Below are 24002 nucleotides of genomic sequence, written 5' to 3'. Positions count from 1 at the left end.
GCAAAAGCGTCGGCATGTCTATTCTCTCCACGGCCTAGGTGGGCAAACATTATTTTGTCGAACTTGCTTGCTTTCGTTTTCGTAGGACTTCGTGTATCTACGCAGCCATCCGAGGCGGCCGAGCTGCAAATCCTCCATTCGACAAACTACCAAATTGGAATCAAAACACGGATAACTCACTCACCCCTAGATCTGCGGCCAAGTCTAATCCAGCTATCACGACTTCATATTCAGATTTCGTTATTTGAAGCCGCAAACCCGGTTTCATTGATAGCTCAAGGCGATTGTTCTCGGGGAGTTACTAACCACGACCCCGATTCCATTCGATTATCCGTAGCGGACCCATCCGTGAAAACTCTCCACCCATTCGCGATATCCGAGGATCCAAAGGGTCGAATCGACCTCCCCTCGATTCCATTACCATTTCATCTCCCCAATTGGGATCCTCTGCTGGGAATTCGGCCAAAAACTCCGCCATGACTTGCACCTTTTTAGCCTACCTGATCTGGTATATAATCTCATAAGAACTTAGTAATACCGCCCACCCGGCATCCCACGACTTCACCGGCCCTGGCGCTTTGTTTGAGTGGCAAATTCGTCACTACCACCACAGAATGAGCCCAGTAAAGGCTTGACTTAAGGGTTGAAAATATCAAAGCCAAAGCATACTTCTCAATCCTATTGTACCGGGTCTCTGCATCTAGTAGGGTTTTACTTTGAAAGTAAACTGACTTTTCTATCTTGTCGATCACTCTGACTAACATTGAACTTATTGCGTACTCGCTAACTCCTAGATACAAATGCAACTTCTCGCCCTGTTCCGGTCGTGATAACAATGGCGCCTTCCCTAAGTAATCTTTCAACTCCTGGAAGGCTCCTTCACACTCTGCGGTCCAATGGAAGTCAGGAGTTTTCCTCAACAAGCGATATAGAGGGCGACATTTATCCGAAGACTTGGAAATGAATCTGTTAAGTGTCGTGACTCTACCAGCCAATCTTTGTACTTCTTTCACATTCTGCGGAGATGGCATCTCAATCAATGACCGAATGCTCTCGGATTAAGCCTCTATTCAGCGATGGGTGACTATGTAGCCGAAACTTTCCCCGGTTACCCCAAATGTGCACTTCGGGATTGAGTTTAGCTTATGCTTGCGCGGGTATGCCAAAAAGTCTCATGGAGACCTTCAAGTGTTCCTTTTCCGACATACTTTTTCCACCATGTCGTCTATGTATATCTCGATCCCCGCCGAATCTTGCCTTTGAACATCTTTTAACGATGGAGTATTTTCCAAAGCTTCGCAAATTGACTGTTGCTAAATTCATGAGTTCGCAAATGTTACCACCGGGTCTCGGAAAGCTAAAATCTCTAGAACAAGTTTTCTATATGGAGTGAAATTTCAGGGCCCTGAACTTTTCCGAATTATTACCAGGAACAGTGATGATGGTAATGTTACTCTTAGTGCTCATGAATCAGTGTTCCCTGTTTTGAAGAAACTTGAATTGTTCGACATGCCAGACTGGGTGGAGCAGGAGTGTGAAATAAGAAGAGATGAAGAAGTAGAAGGTTTCATCATGCCCGGTCTTTGCAAATTGGAGATCTCTCATTGCCTTAAGTTGAAGGTGGTGCCGCACTACTTGTTTTCTCCCGCACTCACAAGTCTGAAGATATGGGATTGTCACAACTGACGCGGAGGCAACCTTGCCTACCTCCGCTCCTTGAAAACTTGGAATTCAAGAACGATACTGGTATTTTTTCAAGTCAATAATCAGTGGAATTGGTACCCCCGATCACAACGAAAATGACTACCCAAATCTTCACTCTTTCTCCATCACTGATTCTAGACTGTCGTCACTTCCCCAAGGCTTCAACCAACTCACTGCAATTCAAACATTGGTCTTTCGTGATTGTGAATTCCTTGACTTCACGCCAGAGGATTTGAAGCATCTCCCCATGCTTCAACTACTGGAAATTCTTCGTTGTCCAATTCTAGAAGAACGCTGCAGAAAAAGAGAAAGCTGGGCCACCAATTCCCACATTCCAAAGATCGAACTTAATCAGGAGGATGACTTCATCCCTGAATAACGGATTTAGTCAGTGACTTGTTCACCTGCAGCAATGAACAATCATGCATTTTTTAGATGTTATGGTATTGTGAAAAGGATTGGAGAGGTAAATGTTTGTTTTAGATAAGATATGAATGGGTTGTTTTATTGCGTTTGTGATATATGGAATTATTAGTGTATACTGTATAGTCACTATAACAGATTTTACCAAATGTGTGGTAGTTATGTTTTTAGCAAGGTTTCCAAAACTCTTCGAATTGATCGGTATTTGCATTGTTTTAATACACTTGTGTATCGGAAAGAACTTCTGATTTTGCTTACAAGCCTGTGGAATGTTGTTTTCTTGTAATCTTTTATTAATATATACTACGAAATCGCCATAATTAGTTGACTTTTTTTATAGGGTTAACGAGTATTACCTCCTAGATGAGCTAATTAGGATTTCTCCTATATAATGGGAAATTATGGTCTCCTCTCCCCAAATACATACAAAAAAAACGGTCAAGTTGACTTCTATTTTTTTGTGTATTGCCGAGGGGTAATACTAGTTAACCCTTTTTTATATATCAAACCTGCAAAGGTAATTCTCTAAAGAGTTGTGGTGAATGGAGATGGAGCGTTTTGAAATTCTCTTTGATGCTGAAAATGTCTTCGTTTTTAAGCAGCATGTAAGCCCTCAGTAAAGAGTGCTGTTTTCTTGTCTTGACTTTCTTCTTGATATTTTTTTTTGGGTAAAACTTTCTTCTTGATATGCTTTGTGGAGGATGTGTGAGTATTGTTTCTTGTTATAAAGGTATCAAATGAAGAGTTCTACATTTCTTAATTAATTTCATCTAGCATTTTAACGCACCCCGAGGTTTTGGCAGACTTTTATCTAGTACTTTATGATTTTTATCTACATTTCTTTTGGTTGAAGGACAATGGTTTTTGGAAAATAAGTTTAAGTGAAAGAAATGTTTTGTTCAGGCGGCATTTTAGTGTCAGTAAAGCTTTACAATTTTACTTCATGTCAGGCACTCTTGCATAGAAAATTAATGGCATGCATTTGTAGTTGCTTCCTGAGGGAAAATGTGCAGACCTGTAAGTTTAAGTTTGCCTTTCTCATTCGGTTACATTGCTCATCCTCATTACTGACTAATAAGTGACATCCTATAATAACTGCTATTTAAGCTGCAAGCCAGCTCTAGCCATTGCCAAGGCGCCCTCATAAGTAGCGTTACCACCAATAAAACCGCTCATATGAACAAACACACAACCAGCAATACCACTCTCCTTGGAGAGTTCTTCATCTCTTAAACCTCTCCACTGAGCAGGGAGGGGCTTCCGGCTTTCAAATTTATCAGGAGATACTGCAACTGCCTGAACTCTCCAATTTTTGCTTCTATCATCCTACAGATTAGCACAATAAAATTAGCTCCTTGAAGAGAAGATTTACAACTCTATTCTTAAGAGGTAACACTGCGACACTATATCTGCTTACCATATCAAAGTTTATACCAAAATGATACTTTCAGAAAACAATGCAATTTGGTTAATTGAGAATGCTGTTTCCCCAATATCAAGAGCATTTAAGCGAGTTCAAAACAGATACTCTTACCTCATAAAGAACATATTTGATGGAAGGGTCTATCTTCATCTCCTCCTCCAACTCAAACAGGTGAAGCTTCCACTGTAGATCAGATTAAACACAGTAAGATTCTCCTCCTGTTCGGATAAACTGATAAACTATAATTTGTAACCAGTGCTTCATATGACATGGAAAAGACATATAACCAAGGATTAAATAGATGATACATCTTAATCTAAACATAGGGCAGCACCCATATAAAAAACGATTGAATTGCAACCAATACATATTGTTCGAAAACTCATTCATACCCACTTATGTAGAATGGATAGAGCATTTTAGTGTGAACACAGCCATAGTCCATAGGTGCTCGGTACTCCTATATCACCAAGGAACACTTTGTTCCAAGGGACAAGAAACATAATATTTAAGTTACATTGACACGGATAGGTGTGTGCATTATCCCACACGGATATGAAGTGTCTGACACGGTGAAATATTATAAATTGAGGTATATCACATACAACATGTGTCTGATATGTGTTAGATATGGACACGTGGATACGTATTCGACATGGTTTGCTTTTAAAATATGGTCTGTCCATGTAACATAGAGAATAAGGAACTCCATTTTACATGATTTCTCATGTCAGGCAGTACTACCCCCAATTTTGGCGTAAGTAGACCTCAGTATATACGATTTGTATATTACTTTTATTGGGTAGGTACATGTGTCAGACACCAACAAATGCACACTAAACCTCCTTCCCACTAGGCAACAAGTAACCCGCCCGCTCGTCAGATTCAGACACACCATACCCAAATTAGAGGATTAGGCGCCTTGAAGACAGATTACAGTGGTGCCAACTTTCACTAGTAGGCCTTTTTTATTATGAAAAAGCAACAAAAATTACATGATCATGTTTATCCTCAGAAATGACTCGGACTAATTTTTTCAATCAGCAGGACAAGGAATTTAATTAATAATTCAATGTGACAGAATAGATGGTTCTTCCAAACAGCAAAGTTTATAAGAAGAAACAAACGTCCAGATAACATCACTAAAGTAAATATCTGAGACAAACACTTTTGAGAGCTTCAAATTTGGAACTGCATTACAAGCAAAATCATCTTCCCAAAACCAAAACATCAACTGTATAACTTCAAGAACAGACATAACAAAGAGCAGAAGCATAATATCTCCACTTACAGGGGCAAAATTTGTTCAGTGTCATGATTTCTCCACTGGCATCAACATCTCCTCTTGCTGCTTGAGACACTCCATAACAATTGACCTAGCTGGCAACCACGATCTTGCATAAAACCTAAGGCAGCTCTGGGAACAATTTATTTTTGTTAAAACCAATATATATCAAATGATGCACAAAGCACATTTCTAAAGCCTACATTCATCAATATGACATACATCCTAAGTAACTTCACTACCACTCAAACACATATTAAGGATACAAATGTGAATAGGATAAGCACATGTAAGATAATATTATCTATCATACACCTTGTCCTTTAAAATTACTAACCTCTAAAAATTCACCGCCTGCAAGAGCCATTGCACGCTGAAAGGCCTCATTTTCCTTATCAGATGATTGATCTGGTTCCATCCAGTCCAAATTCAATTTCCCAACTCTCGAAGATAAGTTTGTATTGTTAACATATCTCGGTGGAAGATCAGTGTCATACTGATTAACTCCATTGTCAATAGCATCAATAGCCTGTTCCAAGCGAAATACCATTACACTTCAAATCCTTAAAATTCCATTATATATAGATTAAGATAAAAAAGTATAGTATAGGTAGATACCTCCATAAAGCTTTTATAAACAGCTAGAAAAAGACGAAGAACATTGGGGTGTCCTTGGTCAAGCTGAAGTTCCTTTGCAATTATCTCCATTCCATAATGCTTGTAAACAAGCCCAGCACTACTAAGTTTAGTAGTGAACCCATGACCAAAAACTTGGTCAAAGCCCTTCTGGTGATGATCATAACGGTCTGTTGTCGGGTCATAAACGCCACCAACATCAAGCACAGCATCAAGTGTCTCCAGCACCTTGGGGTCCCTGGTACGGACGATATCAGCACCAAGAAACTTGTGGGTGAGACGAATCATGAAGCAACCAAGGGCTTCGTCGCAATGAAAGCTGCCATTGTGTGTGCCCACTCTCTTTTTTGTTTCAGTACTAGTAGAGAAACCAGCAGCAGGAAGATTGGTTGTTGCCATAAGGAAGCGGGGGAGATTGGTTCTTGTTGTTGTTGTTCGGAAGAAAGAGAATATTAGTTTGTGGTGAATGAAACGACTACTGCTTTTCACTGCGAACATATGTCCCAATTTTCTTTTGGGTAATACCAAACGTCTAAACTCTAAACCCTAGATGACTCAGTTCGGGATGGGCCCTAATATCTCATTTTCGTTTCTATGGAAATGATTTATATTTGAATAAATTTTACAAGATTTGTTAATGCCAGTAAAATAATTTTAAAACGTTCTTATATATAAATTAAAACGTCCCACAATTAGCAGTAGCCAACCTTGAGGCTACCTGTGTCCCTACAACTCCGTAACAGAGCTAACATCAGAGCAAACTTACAATAATTAAAACCAATCTAAACAGCTTGTATGTACAAATTTGGTGAAGCTCGATCTGACTCATTTCTTCTGTACACTGCGTCAATTCACGCAAACGTTGTCAGTGGATTAACCATAACAGTTCATCAGGACAATCACTTTCCTTGGTTTCCATTTTTTTTTCCCCGCCAAGAAGCGACCCCTTCAACATGATGCGATCAGATGAGTGGAGATCTTTGTCCAACTTTTGTCCACAATGTGCTCAATTGTGCAGGACAGAACGAAAATGTTGAATTATCGGTGAATAATGTGTAGAAACCAATCCTTCCCGTCCTTGCGGATGCCAACCCATCAAGAAGTCTAAGTTAGACAGAAAATGTTGTTTCTCACTATTTCTGATCAAAGATTACCACTTGCGCATCCCCATTTTAACAGTACTTAGTCTTTCCACCCTGTTCACTCCTCCATTCTGTGTACTGTTTCCTGATTTTGATTCCTCATTCAAGTCCAACTCATACTGTCGTCTGGAATGAAACTCCACATTATATCTGTTGTCATTATAGTAGTCTCTATGGCAGATGCAAGAAGATGGGAATTCATGGAATTCACCTCTCCCAGGTCTCATTTCTTCAGGTTCACCCATAAATCCTCGTTGACATGACCGCACCTTCCTGGAAAATGTATCCCAGTCCATGTATTTTCTTGCCATGAATAGTGAGTTGAGTTTCTTTGCATTGGGTCTGATGGTTCTCTTGTGCCCCATGTACCTCCTTCATCCATATCAATTAATTAAGAAAAACCAAGCAAACAAATATGCAGGATGACTTAAATGCAACAGGATACACAACTTTTCGCTCTTAATAGATAAATAAATATTTACATACACAAAATAAAATAAAATTCAAGGAGTGAAGGAGTCCAATACTGCCAAGAAATTATTAAGGGGCAAAAAAACCAATTATTTCGTCAGCTTCCTCCTTTCATGAAACAGGAATCCTCATACTCAACAAATACTGATAGTACGGCACCCAAACGATATCAAGTAAACTTTTATATGCAAAGTACGACGCCTAGATCTTTTAGTCCTCTAAGAACAGTAAGAAGATAGAAAAACTTATTAGGTGTGTTGATTTCTTCTTCAAGATTTATACTAAAAAAGAAAACTGATTCCACTATCAACCAAGTAACATATTCAGCTCAGGCCTCAGGCTAAAATCTAACAATTTAATCCTATCAACGCTACTCAGGTTGCAGCTATCAGTCTATCAGTACAAACTGATAAACTAATTATGCAAAACACATAAGTTGCAGTAGTCATCAGAGTGCATTTTATACTTTTTCTTGGAGGTAACATTACACGAAACTTCCAAATCATTACCTTTCCAGACACAAATTCTCCCTTTCTTGCCCAGGAAATTAGATAAAACAAAAACCTTATCTTGTAGAGAGACGTGTAAAGCAACTTGTGATGGCAAATTTACAAACATTTTCACAAAACCATCATCTAGTGCAAAGTATATCACAAAGTGACAAAGTCAAACATCAAGTGGTTGCTTGATAGTTGATACTTTTATGCTTCAAGGAAGCAGGATAGCAAATTTGTTTGACAAAGTGCTCTCTCCCAATCAAATTATTTCCCCAAGTTCCGAGCAGTATGTTAATCATTAAGTTGCAGCCTACCCCAACAACTAAACCTATGCAAATTGTGAAGTGTGTTATCATAAATTTGGCCAATAGTTAAGGTTTCAAAAGAAAGTTAATTTTACGACTCGATTACCAATAGATATAACTTCCTGCTAAGAATTCCAAGTGCACTTGGAGTCATTATTATGCATGTAGGTTACAAGACTAATTTTGCGAACTTATCAAAATGAGGAGTCTAAGAGAAAGTGCCTAGATTTAATATCACGTATAGTAGTGTGAGTTTTATGACAAAGAAGTTACAACTGCATAAAAGTAGAGAGACAATGAAAACAAGAATGAGCTCTTAATCCTTACCTTCGACCTGCAAGAATCTTGGCCATATTGCCATTGTTATTGGCGACAAATACATCACTTTCGTCGCTGACAATGTAGTCAATGGCAGCAAGTTGAGATGAGAATGGGAGAAATGGTTTCAACTCTTTGTTTGTAAGCATCTCTTTGGTGTAGAAGTTTGGGAATAGGTCTCTGAGGGGCTGCAGAGTCTTTTCTCCACCATAAATTTCCCCAGGCCTTAACATAGAGGTAAGAATCTTTTCTGAAACCAAGCGCCCTTAACATCAAACCCACTTCTTCAGGAGTGAGTGGGCACTTTCCACGTTTTCTTTCCCCCTCAGGACTCAAATCCTGTAAAATCAAAATAAAATAAAATAAAATGAATCCAATTAAATAAGTAAGTCAACAATAAATTCATGGATTTGTAAGTTGCTATACTTGCTCCGCAGATACGTAGTATTACAGTCTATTTAAGTGCTTCTACACTGTAAAATAAAATCCATAAGGGAATTTGAATTCCTATATCCATCAAAATAATTACTAATCCACCAGAGATGAAGAAACATTATGCAGAAAAACAACAAAGCATGTCAATCTCACAGGTAGTGTCGCCCACCGCTTCCTGATCTCTGCCAGCTCGTTTCTTTCTCTGTCTCCTCCCCCATAGTAACATCCAGAAAATGCCAGCATATCAGGCTCAAATCTGCCAGTAATACAAATAGAAATCTTTATATATGCCAAAGATAACTGTTTTTTTCTAGCACTAGACACGTTTCAAAATCAACTACGGGATAAATAAATCAAATATTTAACCTCAAATTGCCAATATTTCTATGCAGAAAATAGTAAATCTCATTAAGATTATTGGTTTTCAAATCAATGGCCGGCTTGTCGCTTAGGGTCTGTTTGCCAGGACTATATGTCATCCTCCAACTAATAATGCCATCCTTCTATTGATTTTAGGCAACTTTTTGTTTGTTCTGCCAAATCAAAAGGTTTTGACTGTGGCAATAATGCAAGTTCGAACTGATAAAAACTGAGCATAAGAATAGTGCCAGTTCTTATTCAACTTATAGTATCTACACTCATTCCAATTAAAATCCAACATGTGCAAAACTCATTCTGGAAACCCAGCCAAATGTTTCATAAAAAGAAGAAATCTCTTAAGGTCCTATTCTGATGAACTTCTTACTACTGCCCTAGAAATTCCATTCCATGAAAACAACTCCAAAGGATACAGAAGTTTAGCTCTTTTTTTTTTACTGTTATCAATAATGGCTAACACGAATAAAAGAAGGGTCCCCCTATCATATAATAGCATAACAATGACAGGAGCTCTACCAAAGCTCATGCTCTGGCTGACAGCGTTTAAGTTCTGCCGATCTCTTAAGCACAATAAGTTCTCTAAGCCTTCTACCAACATCTCCAATTAGAACATTTGCCACCCACAATCAGATCCTTAATTACCCATTATGTTCATTGTACTAGATCTCTTTCTCACTGAACAATATATGCTATCCTACACAGATGTTCTGTACAAAAATTCCTATTTATGTTGTTTACAGTTTACCAGAACAAATATTTGGTATCACAAGAATCTAGATTCTGCAAAAGCTTTAGCGTTCCATGCCTATTTCCAAACAAACCAAAAAAGGTATACATTAGAGATTCACACTATTTATTATTACACAAGAAATGAGAAGTATATACCTTAAGTGAACTGCAATAAAGCGATTGGTCATGCTCCTCATTCTCATCACCAACTCTTGACCCGAAGTTTTTTCATTATAGGTTTAAGTGAATCTTAAGCCATGATAATTAAACGGCAAGCGCAGCTTTTGTAGTTGTTAGATCAAGGTTATTAGCAAGTCTGTAGTCAAACTTCGTCAACTGCACAGCCTGCATGACGATCAAGTACATATGGACTTGTCAACTTATTACAGAAAATAGAAACGTTATATAACTGATAAAGGTGATTCAATGTATGCGAAATCTAGAGCCACCAAATGGACAAAATTTCCATGTGTTATTTGACTTATTTCCCCAGAGCTGTTATGCATCTTAAAAACAACTTTCAATTAGATTCTGAGGAAAAATTACAAAGTAAAAGGCATTGTCCAGTAACTCAGTCTAACACTGCTCAAACATGGATGCAGTACATTTAGGTATTTACAGATGTCAATTATTTAAGAAAGTAAGACCTTCATCGAAATACAGAATTTTCTTGAAATTCTTTTATAAGTTAGAACTTTATTCGCTAACCCGTTAAAACCCCTTTTCCCCACTGAAAGTGAAACTGAACCCAAGACGTTGGGCTCAACCTCCCAAGGAACTGGACACCTTCCCTAAATTTTTTGAACAAAAGATAAATAAAAAACTTTATTACTTTGAAAATGTTACTTTTAGTAATTTTAGTTAACAAAAGAAAATTGGAAATAATGTTGAAACAAGATTGGAAGGAGGATAGTTCATCAATTTCCCGTCAAATTATATTTCAACAAACAAAAAAAACAAAAGATTGGGATTTTAATGAGACTTTACTAAAAGTTTCGAAAAACCAATAAGAGGAGAGAGAGAGAGAATAGTGATGATAGCTTATAAGTTTATGATAAATGGAAGCAGGAATTAAAATAAATCCAAGACTAATTTAGAATGGTTCTTACACGCCTCCTCAAGAGTATTGGCAGCACTTGATCCAAATAATATTCAGGAGTGGATTTTCTCGGTACACGCATGGTGTATGGAGGTTTGTCCATTGACCTCATTACTTTATCAGGGATTCTTCTAACAATGGTGACATCCTTTGCAAGGGAAGCAATGAACCACTCAACGTCAAAAATGTCAACAAAGTCGCTGCATGTGAAACATCATGATGTCAGATAAACTCGTGAAAGGTCAACATACAAATGCAACCCGTCAGTGAAGTCATCACTAAGTCAATCAATAGTAACTCAACCTACCTATCATCTTTCCAGAAGGAATTGTGATCCAGCTCAGGTACAACTAATGTGGCATTCAGGACCCGAGCAACAACAACAGCATCAGTTATCTAAGTGTGGAAAGGAAAGGGACAGTCAGTTAAAGGAACAAAAAAAGACATAGTAGAGAACTGAGTCTTAAGCTATCAGTTCCCTTGTCATGGCACAGTAATTATGAAGAGTGGCTTTCACTAACAGTTGTAACTAAAGAACTCCATGAAACGTAAGTAACACATATATAATAATTCTTTTAACAAATACAATTTTATTACCATTCAACTTTATATTGGATTGGCTTCAAACTAACACTATAATTGAATATGCTAGATGTTCACCTATATCTTTTGTCTAACATAAGCATGAGATTATAAGTACAACAGCAACCCATTGAGAAACACTTCAGGAACCTCTATCCAAAATAGAGGTATACCAAAAGGATTCTCCACTATTAGGATATATGTAGAACAGAAGGATGGGGAAATAAAAGGAATGGGCAGTTTCACTTGCGACATACGACCTTGACCTGATAAGACCTTGTGTACATACAAATATACAATGAGAGGAATTATCACCAAAGGCCCGACCTCCCTCAATAGGATTGGTTCATGAAATCTATAATATATTAGATAAAATCTAGAATTACTGCCAAATTCACAAACAAACTCTGTTTGTATAGCTGACACTCTGTGTGCAGCCTCCAATCCAAACAGCTCTTTTATTAAACATTGGACAGGCTCCAACTCATGTGATGCAATGATTTAGATGACACTCACTCTTTTTACAAAATCACTATAACTGTTTATCGTGCATTTAAATCACCAACCAGAATAATCAGATAAATTGCTAACAACCTCTACAGTCTACACTCTACAACAGCAACACACAAATTAGTCGTAAAGCACGTATTTTTGTCATTTTGTGCAATTGAGATGTTATTTAGGGATCTCCTAACCATACAAGTTTTCTATTTTAATCTTTTTGCCAAATGACTTTACAACCAAAATATGTCAAAAACGTGTTAAAATAAATAAAGAGGCACATTACTTGGCTTAGGGCTTTACAACCTCAATAAGGTTCAAAAAATAACTATCTACCTTCATAATGAATGGCAAAACATTCCTTAACTGTTCAATGAAGATAAACTGGTTACTTAAAATGGAAATGCAAAGAATACTCTAAAATGAGGAATTTTTTTACTTACCCCAGTTCTTTGTTGGTTTAGTCCTCCACTTGTTGCAATAAGCAAGTACCCATTGGATGAACGCTGACGTACAGCATCTAGGTTTCATGAGAAAATTAATAAGAGACTGGTTAGTAGTGTGAAAATGAAAAATCTAAAGAGATGTCATTTCTCAGAAAACATGAAACCGAATGGGTTTGCCTTAATTAACCTATGCAAGAGCTGAAAATTACAAACTAAACAAGGAGAACAAAAATCCCTATAGAAACAACTTACGAGGCATATGAGGATCTCTATCACTGCATCCATAGTAGACCTTTGCAGCTTTAGATTTCCATATATTAATTGGAGCATGACGGTTATCCTGCAACGACATGGAAAAAATAAACACTGTCAAATTTTCTATTTTAACTGTACATAAGTTTCTATATACTAATACATATCAATAAACACAAACATAGTAAAGTAGATAACATACACACAGACACACAAAAAGAAAAAAGTATATAGGGCAAGCCATAAATCAATTACTCCGGGAATGAAAGAAGATAATTATGTGATTGACTAGTTTGTGGAATTACTTACTTAGTATCAGAGAAAGCAAAGAAACCTAGTTTAGATCAAAACAGAGAAGAACAGAAAAAATAGATTTAATTCCCAAATCAATAAATTTCTGTTAAAACATGTATGTGAGCGTAAAATCCTTCTGCCTTATATCTCGGTCGTGGAGAACAGATCAAACCCTGACTCTACCTACTTTTCAGGAATCATTACAGAATGAAGGTCAATTGTACTGTGAAAGAGCATAAAGACATTAAACTGCACAGTCAAGCAGAAAATGCCTTCCCCCCCTCCAGAAGAAGAAGAAAAAAAAAACTTCCAAACCAGTTTCCCATCAAATTGATTTCAAATGCAGTCAATTTTTTATGAAACGAAAGTGTTGAAAAATTAGTAAGATATTCAGTTAAACAGTCCTTTTTAATGTAATGTTGACTTAAATAATGTCTTAATCAAGAAAACACTAAACATGATCTATAACAACAATTAAAACCCCACACAGTCAAAATTACAAAGCAACATTTCCATTTTTTATTTTTATTTTTCTCAAAACCATAATGCATGATCACCACTTACAACAAACCAAATCATCAAAAACATATAAAAAAGAAGACATTTTTAACACTAGTAATTAAAATGGCTTACCAATTTTGTAGACAAAGCTCCTTTCATGAACTGAAAGGAGTAATACTCAAGATGAGAAGCAATATGTCCAGTAAAAAGTGAAATCAAACCCAATGCAAATAACATTAACCCACAAATAAACGAAAGTGAAAACAATTGCTTCTTCTGAAACCTCAAACACATATGTTTCTGTTGTGTATGTAATATAGACACATACTTAAACCCACTACCCTCAACATTACTTGATTTCCCCACAACCATTGAGCTCAAAATCACATCATACATAAATTACAGATCTTATTTTTACAAAAATGGTGTTAAAAATTGGTGTTTTGTATTTGAGGAAATGTCACTGAGAGAGACGTTGAGAGGAAATGAGGAGAATCCTGTTTTTTGAAGAGGAGTTTTGTTTGTTCCTGAGAAATATCGGAAATGTTATTTATAACGTATCGGTTATAATTAATGAATAGAGAATGAATGAGGTGTGGAAGTGAGTGTATAAATATATATCGGTATATAAGAGCAGTGAAGTGAAATGAGAAGTTGACTAACGTATCGGCGGCGTTTTTGGGATTCCGTTATTCCGGAAAATCTAAAAGTGGGTATTGTGCCGTTGCAAATATATCAGGTATTCAGATGTATTATGGTTTGTGCGTGCAACTGTGCATGTTAGATGTACGTGTTTGTTTAGTGATTAAAAAGTTCAACTTTTTGAATTTTGTTTTCCACAATTAGAGAATTTATGGAGGTTGATTGACTTAAGTAAATTATTTGAATTAAGATCTGGAAATCTGGATCGTAACAATTTTGTATACAACAAGTTGGGGGTTTGGATCAGTTATAAAATTGTTGAGAGAATGTGGGAAACAAACATACGCACCATGTTCTGGATGATTTTGAGTGTGTATTAATTACAGTATATAAGTAAAGGAAAGTAATAAGTTAAAAATCTGAATGCACAATTGCACAAAGTCAAAAACGACACCTCTAATGGCAGATTTAAGATGCTCATATAATTTTTCCCAACCATGTGTTCGAACTTTCAAGAGATTGCAGATGAAAATTACTAAAATCTGCACAAAAGCTAAATTTCACTAAATACAACTGGATATTTGTTGTTGTTTTGCATCTTTAAGACAAATCAACTATTTGTTGCTTTCCGAACGATAACGTCAATGTATCTTTCTTGTATCAGACAAAAAATTTAATCATACTGAAATTTTAGGAAAATGTCACGCCTTTAAAGACACAAAAATAAATAAATAAATAAAAGTACATGCAAACAAAATTAATATTTATCCTGGACTATCACATGATTAAAGAATGAAAAGGGCCTCGCACTCTCAATGGACACTGGAGAAGCACAGTTCAAATACACTATTTGGCGTAGATTTTGTGGCCCTAAGTTATAGCACTCTTTGACTTGGTCGTCGTCCCCCCACACCCCACACCCCTTCTCATTTTTCTTGTGAAAGAGAAATGCCATAAACGTACAATGGTCCTGTTTGGCATTGCTTATTAGTTAATGGAATTTAAGAGAATCATTTACAACATTTGCAGGTGCCGACTAGTAAAGTCCGTAAAATTTTTGGATGATGATATCAGAAGTCTGGGAATCGAACCCGCCAGTATTAAAGAGTTACTGATCTCTTTTAAAACAGACTTGCCAATAAATAAATAAAAAATACTTTGCGTAAGCTATTTAAGCCTCCATTGAAACATCAGAGTATCATACCAATTAAGTTGCCCCTTGATCACTTTTATGCATGTATGTACTAGATGAGCAAATTGGCAAATGGTTTTACAACCAGTATTCACAATTCCAAACCAAATGTCGGAATTTCGCACGGATATTTTGGTTTTTCAAAAAGACGGAAAATACAATATAGAGTCAAAAATATTAATGATTCTAAAATTTAGTTGAAATCAAAATATAATATGGGTCGAAATATTGTAAATATTGTGAATTTCAGTTTTCTAGATTTTTTAAATTCTAATAATTCCAAAATCCCAAACTATAATTACACTGCCCAACTCATATCAACTTGTTCAGTGTAAATTACTTCTTGTTGTTTACCTTTTGTTTTTTTTGGGTAACGGCATTTCCTCCATTTATCTAACATTGCGGAAAGTACATACAACAGTCATATCATGGAAAACTAAACTAGGCGATGCTAGGGGTGGTCTATTTTGGAATTGCCAGAATTATGACAAATAAAAAGTTGGAATTCCGACTCTTATGATATTTCGACTTTGAAATATAATTTCGAATTTTTCAAAAACTCAATACTTGTAAACTTCATATAACATACTAGGGGGTGCTTCTTGTTGTCTAGTTGTTTTAGCCTTTTTAGGCGAATGTAGATCACCTGTAGTCTCAACTCAATACTTGTAAACTTCATATGACATACTAGAGGGTGCTTCTTGTTGTTTAGTTGTTTTAGCCTTTTTAGGCGAATGTAGATCACCTGGAGTCTAGTTACCGAAAAAAAAAAGATCACCTGGCGTCTCAACTCAATACTTGTAAACTTTATAAATATTGTCCCAACAATGAAGAGAAAACATGCGCTGAGGGGAAAGCACATATACAAACACAGAGGTGTGGCCATGAGGCCCTCTACCATCAGTGTTATCATTTTCAACCGTTCAAGCTGGCCTCACATGGTATTCAATATTTGAGAAAGTGGAACATGTAGGGTTTCATAAAGTTAGGTAAGAGGAAAGATGGGATTATAAATATGCGAAACAGAGAAGCCGGAGTTTATGGGTGGTAGGGCAGGCTTAATGATGCTTCGCGTACAAAGTGACTCCTCACTCATCACTAACCAACCAAGCAAATTTAGCAGAACCTGTTTGTGGATCTTGTACTTGTACAATAACAACTGTATTCAATAGGCAAATGTAACATACTAACATGTACACATGTACATTCTAGCAAGTTCCTAAATATAGAAGAAAAAAAATTAGACTCGGTATTCTGGAATTGGGTTGCGAAACAAGTCTCGAAGCATTGCACGCACGTGTCTTGCAGCTTATGATATAGATTCGCAAACCAGTTCCAGAGTTGCATATGAGTATATGACATGTATCTTCAACGTTCGATTGAGATACTAGCTACGTTAACTTACTACCCATATAATAAGCTTATTACCAAAGCAATGGCTTTGTATAAGCTCCTTGGATGTTTTAGAAGATAAATCTCAGCCGTATCTGACCGGGTTTTTTTAATGTGCCACGTTTAGGTTTTGGTACTATTAGAAATTCCAAACCGAGCCCATCTTTTGTCAGGATAAACTAAAACTCAGTCTTCAGCTGGAAACAGTCTTCATTGTGTGCTTTCTTCGCCTTAATAGATAGTAAATCAGTTGCACATGGAGGGGCTGGAAACGGTCCAGGAGACCAGGGATGAACTTCTGACCTGCTTCAGAATCAAAGGGCTTTAACGCTGGGGTGCTTCAGTTTAAAAAGGCGTATCAAAGGCTCTTAGCTGTCTTCTGCAATAGCCCAAATCAAGCAACAGATCCAGGGAGGTGTCCCATAATCCCATTATATTGGAAATAAGTCAAACATCATTGTTTGACTGAATCTCAAATTAGTCGCTACTAATCACATATTTGATATTTCAATCAAGTATAGTGCGTTAGAATTTTGGCCGAAAAGTTCAAGTGAAGTTTAAGAGCATCTTTAGGTGAGATACTATCCTAACATCAAACACCAAATTTCTAATAAAATTTCTAATAATTTGGTGTTTTTTTATGAGAGACACATATTGATGAAAACACAAAAAAAACACCAAACCAAACACCAAATCGGCCAAAATTTGATTCCAACTTTGGTGCTGTATCAAATTTCTCGCAGTTTTTCTAACACCGCATAGACTTGGGCTAAACAGTGGGCTTCACGTGGGCTTAGACTTTTAAGATGGACTTCAGTGGTGCAGCTTTTTCTAGAAAACCGCGTGGGTTTAGGCTTTTAAGATAGATTTCAATAGTACGGTTTTGAGAAAGCCACATAGGCTATATAGCACGGTTTTCGCGTCACTTGATGTCGAATATTTGATGTTTCTCCTGAAATTAGTTGGTATATTTTTGGTTTGGTGTTTGGTTTGGTTAAAAAAATTTGTGTTTTCTTGGTTTCTTTTCTAAAGATGCTCTAAGTTTCAGTTATGTAGATATTGGTTTAGTAAAAAGGCCCTACAAGATTTATAGCTTTTTGGCATCAATTTTCAAACATTTGCGTCCAGATACTTGGTGCCTTCCGCACCTCCACCTGTAATATCATCAGTGTGTAGCTTGTTGGGCCTCAATTTGGGCCTTCAAACAGAAGCAAACTGTATGAACAACGGGAGGATTGCACTGTAGTACTGAACAGTACCACTAAATAATCTACTGCTGAGAGATCAGATGTGTCTACAGCCTGGGTGTTGGTGTTGGTGTTGGTGTTGCATAAATAATTAAATATGCAATATTTTTCCTCAAAACACCTACTGCAAAATGACAAATTCATGTACTTTACACGTTTTACACCAAAAGGCCTATCAAACGAATCTCACTTCACTCAAAAATGGAAGGTGGAAACCCATACCTCAAAAATGTACCCAATCAGGGAACATGAATAGTGCTCAGGTCATGACAACATGGAGCATCACTCTGCTGGTAACACATCGTTTTTGCACTTCAGATATTTTGCTCCATTGATTACTTCCTACTCGAGTTTTACAACAGATCAGATATCAAAGCTTGGCACGACCGTCGAAATTCTTAACCCTGATTTCTGCAAATTTTATGCTGTCGGAGAGTGCAGAAGTCAACTTCTTTACATCATCCGTCGTATGGGCTGCACTAAGGGTTATCCGTAACCTGAAACATGTGAAGAAGAAATGATGTGGTTCAAAAGGGTAAGAAAATACACCAGCACAACACTAATAACGGCATTCCGGTCAGAAAGCCACGTCAACCAAGTGAAAGTTGCACAACAATAAAAGATGACAAGCTAAAATCTCTAATCGCAAAATCATCTTAGGACAAGATTGACAAATTCAGACTAAAAATTAATACCCGTCCATTCGTTTTGTAAAACATGTAAGATGAGATTGTTCTTATTTCTTAGGCTAGATAAAGCATCTAAGATGAACTGTTGGACTGCAACACTGACAATAGAAATGAAGCCAAAAAAATCTATCCGGCTGACAAACCAAGGCTAAGCTAAGCAACATACTAACAAGTGTTCTTAGCATGCAGCAGAAGCTGTGAGCAGTTTCAACGTAGAAGGTTTGAATCTGAAGGATACTTATTACAGTTACAACATCATTTTTTCCTGACCCATGGTGTCTAAGTAGGTAGACATTAACCGTACAAGGAAAGAATAGGTCGATCATCCATTTGGTTTGGCGTGAAACCTCAACATATTCTTAACTGTCCACGCACTATAATATATTTACTAATACTTTATTAAAACAAAAGTAACTGTGAAATTTATCTGAATTAGCCTAGGTTTTCAATACATAGTTCCTTCTCTAATTCATTATATGAATGAAATCTTCATGTAAATTATGAGTTTATGTCGATGGTACTCCACGACTTTAAAGTACCCAAATACATATGAAAGACAGTTCAACAAATACCTGCATGAATTGGAGGGAACTGTGGGTGGTCTGATCGCTGTCACATGGAAGCCTGACTCCAGTAAATGCCTGTACCATGAGGCAAAACACGTTAGCAGCAGCAGAGATGTTTGGAAAGGGGAAAGAGAGACAGAGAGTGAGAGAAAACCTGCTAGCCTGTAAAGCCTTCTCTTCGCTCCCAACGACCAGACTAATGATAGGACTTGCGATGGGGATTTGGGTCAGAACACGGAAGTCTTGCACTCGGCTCCAAATGGCCCTCCTACGCCATTTTTCCTTTTTAGCCACAATAACAGCAGCTGCTAAGTTATATGTACTTCATTAATAATCCATAACAAATCAGACCAAAACTAAAAGACACTCCTGAAAATTTAGATGGTTAGACAACAAACTAGATGGCTTGGAAAGATAAAACATACAAAGCCAGAAAGTTTTCAGGATTTATCTTCAATATTATTATGGGCATTAATAACCCAATATAAAACCTTGCATCTCTGTGTTTATTAAAGGTGTCAATGGGTGCAGGAGATAAGTCTTGGACGGGCAAGGCCAATATATTCTGATCCACTAATACTAGCTTGTAGAAAGTTAGACAGGAGAGATTGACTTTCGAAATAAATTTTTATGTTGCTTCTTGCAATATCCAAAACCACTTTACAATATATTAAAACCCCATAAACCATTCTCTCGCCAACGCAACTAGAAAGCCTGCAGAAACCACAAAGCATATTAAACTTTATCGATGTGTTGGCGTCTGAAGTATGTAGGTGATAGCACACACCCTCTGCAATCGTGAAACATAGGTATACGTATAGACAAGCCCTTTGGTAAGACAGAAAAATTGCAGTCGATGGCATCCTGATGGAGTACAATGATACTATACTGGAGCAGCACATAAAATGTACCAAAAACAATCATAACACTTCAGAATAGAAAACCACCGGCTGTGAAAGAAACATAAATGAACACAAAAAGAACCAGAATATACCATATGCAGCAGCGGCAATGGGAAGTGGTATAGCAGTTGAAAATATGAAAGAGCGCCCCCTTGACTGTAAGAGCTGCTTCCACTTTTTGCTGTTTATGCAAATTATAAAACTAACAAGTGAGCAAGGGTCTTTCAGATCAGATGCCAATAACAGGTCAGCATTTCAAAGAGGTAAATACATGCTAAAGGACAAAGAGAGAGAGGAGAGTCATGCATTTCTCCCATCTTTATTTTCTTCTACATGGTAATAGAATTTATGTATCTGATTACTCACGAATTTCTTGAATCACACGTTAAAGAGGAGGGCCCTATCACAAAGAAATCCACAATCTGATATAACCGATAGATCAATACTATTCTCATATATGTTAGCATGCATTACTGCTGTATGGGCGGCTCACAAGAAAATTGGTCTCTTTAGTTACATTTCTACTGTATTCATTATTTTCGTTTAGATAACAGGACTCAGAGATGACTTATGAAGGAATGAAGATTATCTACTCTGACCTGTTACCACCTGTTTTTTTCATATGTTTTGGAGCTGGAAATTCTGAGCACAACTTAATATTGTAAGAGAAATGAATGGCTCCAAACATACTCCGAGCCAAAAGCCTTAGGGAACACATGGAAGGCATCTCTCTCTCTCTCATGAAGAAACCAGGGTTCCCATTGTTCTTTTCGATATCAATTCAAAAGTTTATATTTTCTCTCTATGGACATATAGCTTCTATACATAACAAGTAACATGAAACAGAATTACCTGCAGGTAATGAACCCTCCATGGCAACCTGCAGCCTTGCTCAACGTGCCTATGCATATGTCAATATCATTTTCACAATTGTACTCCTCCGCAACGCCACCACCATTCTCCCCACAAACAAGTGTTCCATGAGCCTGAAAGATTTATCAGTGGATGCAGAAAAAGTAAATAAATTATATGAGGAATGCTATAATCACAAAACTATATCATGCCCTTTCCTTTTATTTTATTTTTCAATAAGGCACATGATGATGAGTGAACTTAATCCATAGGACCGCCAATAGAATGGTCAATCATTATTTTCAAATATAACATGCATCTATTGAGAACCACTTCTCAGAGTCCTGCCTTTGTGTATATTTCTCAAATTTGTAAAATCCATCATGCATGATATATGGGAGTTTATGCAAAGCCAAACTCACATCGTCAATGACCAACAAAAAGCCATGCTTCTTGCGAAGCTCCACAAGTTCAAGTATTGGTGCAAAATCTCCATCCATACTAAACAAGCTGTGGAAAATGAAAGACAACACTTATTTGTGCAACAAATATCCCATTTACTCAAGATGATCACGCCCCAAAGATTTATTTGTTGTGAATCATGCACCTCAGAAGTCAAAATGTAAAAACTAACAATACATGAGTCTTCTGCAAAATGCAGATATCCAGATGTTAGATACCTCTGCACATATGAGGCGATATCAATGATTGGGTTGGATCGAGTGTTCATATAGATATCACCTAGTTGTAAACATAGAGTGGCTTGGAAAGGATGGATGCATCACTGGGCAGGAATGTGATCTTTTACTCAAAATAATATGACATGGATACAGGTCTTATACGGGTTTTAAAAGTAACTACAGTGACGGTGATTATTGCAATAATCATCCTCCATGTACAGACGTACCTATCACTTACAACAACCTTCTTGTCCATTCTGCAACTTGATCTGCAATTTTCTGTGGTATCAGAATATAGTATATCATAAAATAAAATTAGATACAAAAGAAGAAAAAAACCTACAACAGTGCACTCAGGTGAACCATGTCACAGTGTCTATACACAAAGATCTCTACTTCCCGCTGCCTCTCAGCAAGACGGATGCCATCAATTATCGATGCATGATTTAGAGCATCTGAAAATATTGCTACCTTCTCACCCTCCAAGGGTTTTTTGCCTACAGCTAAGAGGGAGCTTATACTTCCAAGGGTTACCATCAAGGCCATATTGGCTGCAAAGCCTGTCGGGCAAAGGAGGCAATCCTGGTTCACAAAATAAACAATAATGCACAAGTTTAGTACACAATACACAAAATGTCAACGGTAGTACATAAACAACGCACAGATACTCGTTTCATCTAACATAAGCTATAAGTGCGTAAACAAACTCAATCCATAAATCATAAACCAAGACAAAGACATTTGATAGAGGAAAATTACATCAATATACTCCCCAAAATAAGTTGGTTATTAATCAAAGGAGAAGGGAGCTGAAGAAAGTGAGTTGTATCAATATGTGGGCATACAATGCACATAACGAGAACTAAAGTCTCTGATCTAATCTATGTTTATCAATGACTGAACCACTGAAAAGGGACACTTCCCCAAAAGATAATGTAAATCAACTTATTAACAAAGAAGTACCTCCTTTTTCTTTAAATCAGCTAAGCAAGATTCTAGCAGTCTATGGTAGTCTGTATATCCACATATCAATGCAGAACCTCTTGGACCCATCCCATGCTGTAGTGCTGCCTGAATACGAATGTTAACAATGTCTAAACAAATGGCATAAAAATTATTTACAAAGAAAAGCATACCTCTGCAGCCGCCCTACGGACCGTTGGATGAGAACTCAAGCCTAGATAATCATTTCCTGAAAATAGAATAAGTTTTCGCAACGACTCGGGTTTCATATTTCCATTACCTCCTATAAAAATCACAAGAGCCACTGTCTTTCAATCAAAAATTTACTCCAACTATCTAAAAAAGAATGAATGGTTACTTACCAGAGCTAGGAACATTATGAAGCCATTCCTGGAAAGTGGATTCTGAGAGTTGAATTTCAACTGAAGAACGGTCCCATGATTGTAACCCATCGAAAGTCTTGAAATCTTTTTCATGTGTAGTTGTTGTTGAGACTGAAATGGGTCGGAGTGAACGAAGTAGATTCAGTGTATCTAGTTTAGATACTGCTTTCTCTACCAACGTGTCCCAACAAGAAGAAGTCATTTTCTGAGTCTGCAATGTTTTTTTTTTCTCATGCTATGCGGAGAAACCAACCTGGGTCGAAATCAGGCCCGCTGGTTATGTAACATTTATTTTTATATATATCGCAATTTTGACTTGTTATTTAGACTTTTATGTTCGTAGCTGTTTGACCCAAATTCAATATATGTTTAATAATGTTCAACCCAGTGAACTCTCATGTCCCTCTAAATCAATTACCCTTAATTGAAAGGAATGGGAATGTATATAGGTAATTTGATATTGATTGTTTATTCTTAAACTTGAAAGTGCTAAAATGGACAAAGAGATCACAGAGATAGTTTGAAGAAAAAACAAATAAAGAACACTGTCTCTTTAAAAACTCCCACAGAACTAAGAGTCTAGAGATGATTATAAAATAAAAAATAGACCGTGCTTGTTTAAATTTTTGACTTTTGGGGGGCAATATTTATTGCTTAAATTGAAAAGGTTGAGCTTGTAAAGGAGCTACACTTATGGAATCTTTCGATATCATTGAAGAGCATTACAACACCTTTATATCTACTTCTACTATCTATATACTAAAGCAGAAACCTCTAATAAAGGATTTTCTCTCTCCTATGTGGCACTCTAATATGAGAGTTAGTTTTTTTTTCTCTCTTATGTGAAACTCTAATATGAAAGATAATCTTTTAATAAATTTACAATCTCACGCATCGTAGAATCTCTTTGGAGAGTTTTAGTGTATTTCTAATTCTTATATTTGGAGAGTTGGAGTGTATTTCCATTTCTTATATATTTGATCAGATATACAAAATTGCTAAAAAATAGGTGATTTATAAAAGGTTACGAATCAAACATTTTTAGTGTTCCAATTCTTATATATTTGATCATA

The 24002-nt window shown here is 36.8% G+C and overlaps 2 protein-coding genes and 2 pseudogenes across 5 annotated transcripts; all 4 read right to left on the bottom strand.

Moving 5' to 3' along the window:
- Window positions 1-3067: 3067 nt before the first annotated feature.
- On the bottom strand, window positions 3068-3766 carry LOC147512894 (uncharacterized). Its single transcript, XM_086595900.1, has 2 exons — window positions 3662-3766; window positions 3068-3453 (listed from the first exon to the last, which is right to left on the bottom strand). The coding sequence occupies exons 1-2, from the start codon at window positions 3698-3700 to the stop codon at window positions 3226-3228; spliced, it is 267 nt and encodes an 88-aa protein (XP_086452026.1). The 5' UTR covers window positions 3701-3766; the 3' UTR covers window positions 3068-3225.
- An 853-nt stretch (window positions 3767-4619) lies between these two features.
- Window positions 4620-5969, bottom strand: LOC147512893 (uncharacterized; annotated as a pseudogene). Its single transcript, XR_015216101.1, has 4 exons — window positions 5454-5969; window positions 5173-5364; window positions 4842-4967; window positions 4620-4792 (listed from the first exon to the last, which is right to left on the bottom strand). The product of XR_015216101.1 is annotated as an uncharacterized LOC147512893 (transcript).
- Window positions 5970-6120: 151 nt separating this feature from the next.
- LOC147512892 (O-fucosyltransferase 29-like) lies at window positions 6121-14189 on the bottom strand (annotated as a pseudogene). Its single transcript, XR_015215127.1, has 9 exons — window positions 13554-14189; window positions 12627-12714; window positions 12372-12448; window positions 11153-11241; window positions 10856-11045; window positions 9903-10091; window positions 8793-8895; window positions 8214-8543; window positions 6121-6985 (listed from the first exon to the last, which is right to left on the bottom strand). The product of XR_015215127.1 is annotated as an O-fucosyltransferase 29-like (transcript).
- A 3810-nt stretch (window positions 14190-17999) lies between these two features.
- On the bottom strand, window positions 18000-23640 carry LOC147512891 (8-amino-7-oxononanoate synthase-like). 2 transcript variants are annotated; one of them, XM_086595897.1, is made up of 11 exons: window positions 22909-23640; window positions 22720-22829; window positions 22547-22654; window positions 21927-22165; window positions 21811-21852; window positions 21326-21413; window positions 20904-21037; window positions 20144-20232; window positions 19304-19454; window positions 19156-19224; window positions 18000-18391 (listed from the first exon to the last, which is right to left on the bottom strand). In XM_086595897.1, the coding sequence occupies exons 1-11, from the start codon at window positions 23129-23131 to the stop codon at window positions 18265-18267; spliced, it is 1380 nt and encodes a 459-aa protein (XP_086452023.1). In that variant the 5' UTR covers window positions 23132-23640; the 3' UTR covers window positions 18000-18264. The 2 variants fall into 2 exon arrangements, with proteins under 2 accessions (XP_086452023.1, XP_086452024.1); XM_086595898.1 differs by having other exon boundaries at window positions 22720-22775; window positions 22909-23211.
- Between the last annotated feature and the right edge of the window lie 362 nt (window positions 23641-24002).

This window comes from Coptis chinensis, chromosome 3, assembly GCF_015680905.1.
Source record: "Coptis chinensis isolate HL-2020 chromosome 3, ASM1568090v1, whole genome shotgun sequence".
NCBI lineage: Eukaryota > Viridiplantae > Streptophyta > Magnoliopsida > Ranunculales > Ranunculaceae > Coptis > Coptis chinensis.
This window is presented reverse-complemented; position numbering and strand designations above follow the sequence as displayed.

Excerpts from the sequence above, each read along its gene's own strand:
- LOC147512894 (XM_086595900.1), bottom strand. The coding sequence starts at position 3,700 with ATGAAGATAGACCCTTCCATCAAATATGTTCTTTATGAG. Across the intron at positions 3,454-3,661 it reads TCAAATATGTTCTTTATGAG|GATGATAGAAGCAAAAATTG; the intron begins GTAAGAGTATCT and ends GCTAATCTGTAG.
- LOC147512891 (XM_086595897.1), bottom strand. The coding sequence starts at position 23,131 with ATGACTTCTTCTTGTTGGGACACGTTGGTAGAGAAAGCAGTATCTAAA. Across the intron at positions 22,655-22,719 it reads TCCGTAGGGCGGCTGCAGAG|GCAGCACTACAGCATGGGAT; the intron begins GTATGCTTTTCT and ends ATTCGTATTCAG. Across the intron at positions 18,392-19,155 it reads GTTCCCTCCAATTCATGCAG|GTTACGGATAACCCTTAGTG; the intron begins GTATTTGTTGAA and ends CACATGTTTCAG.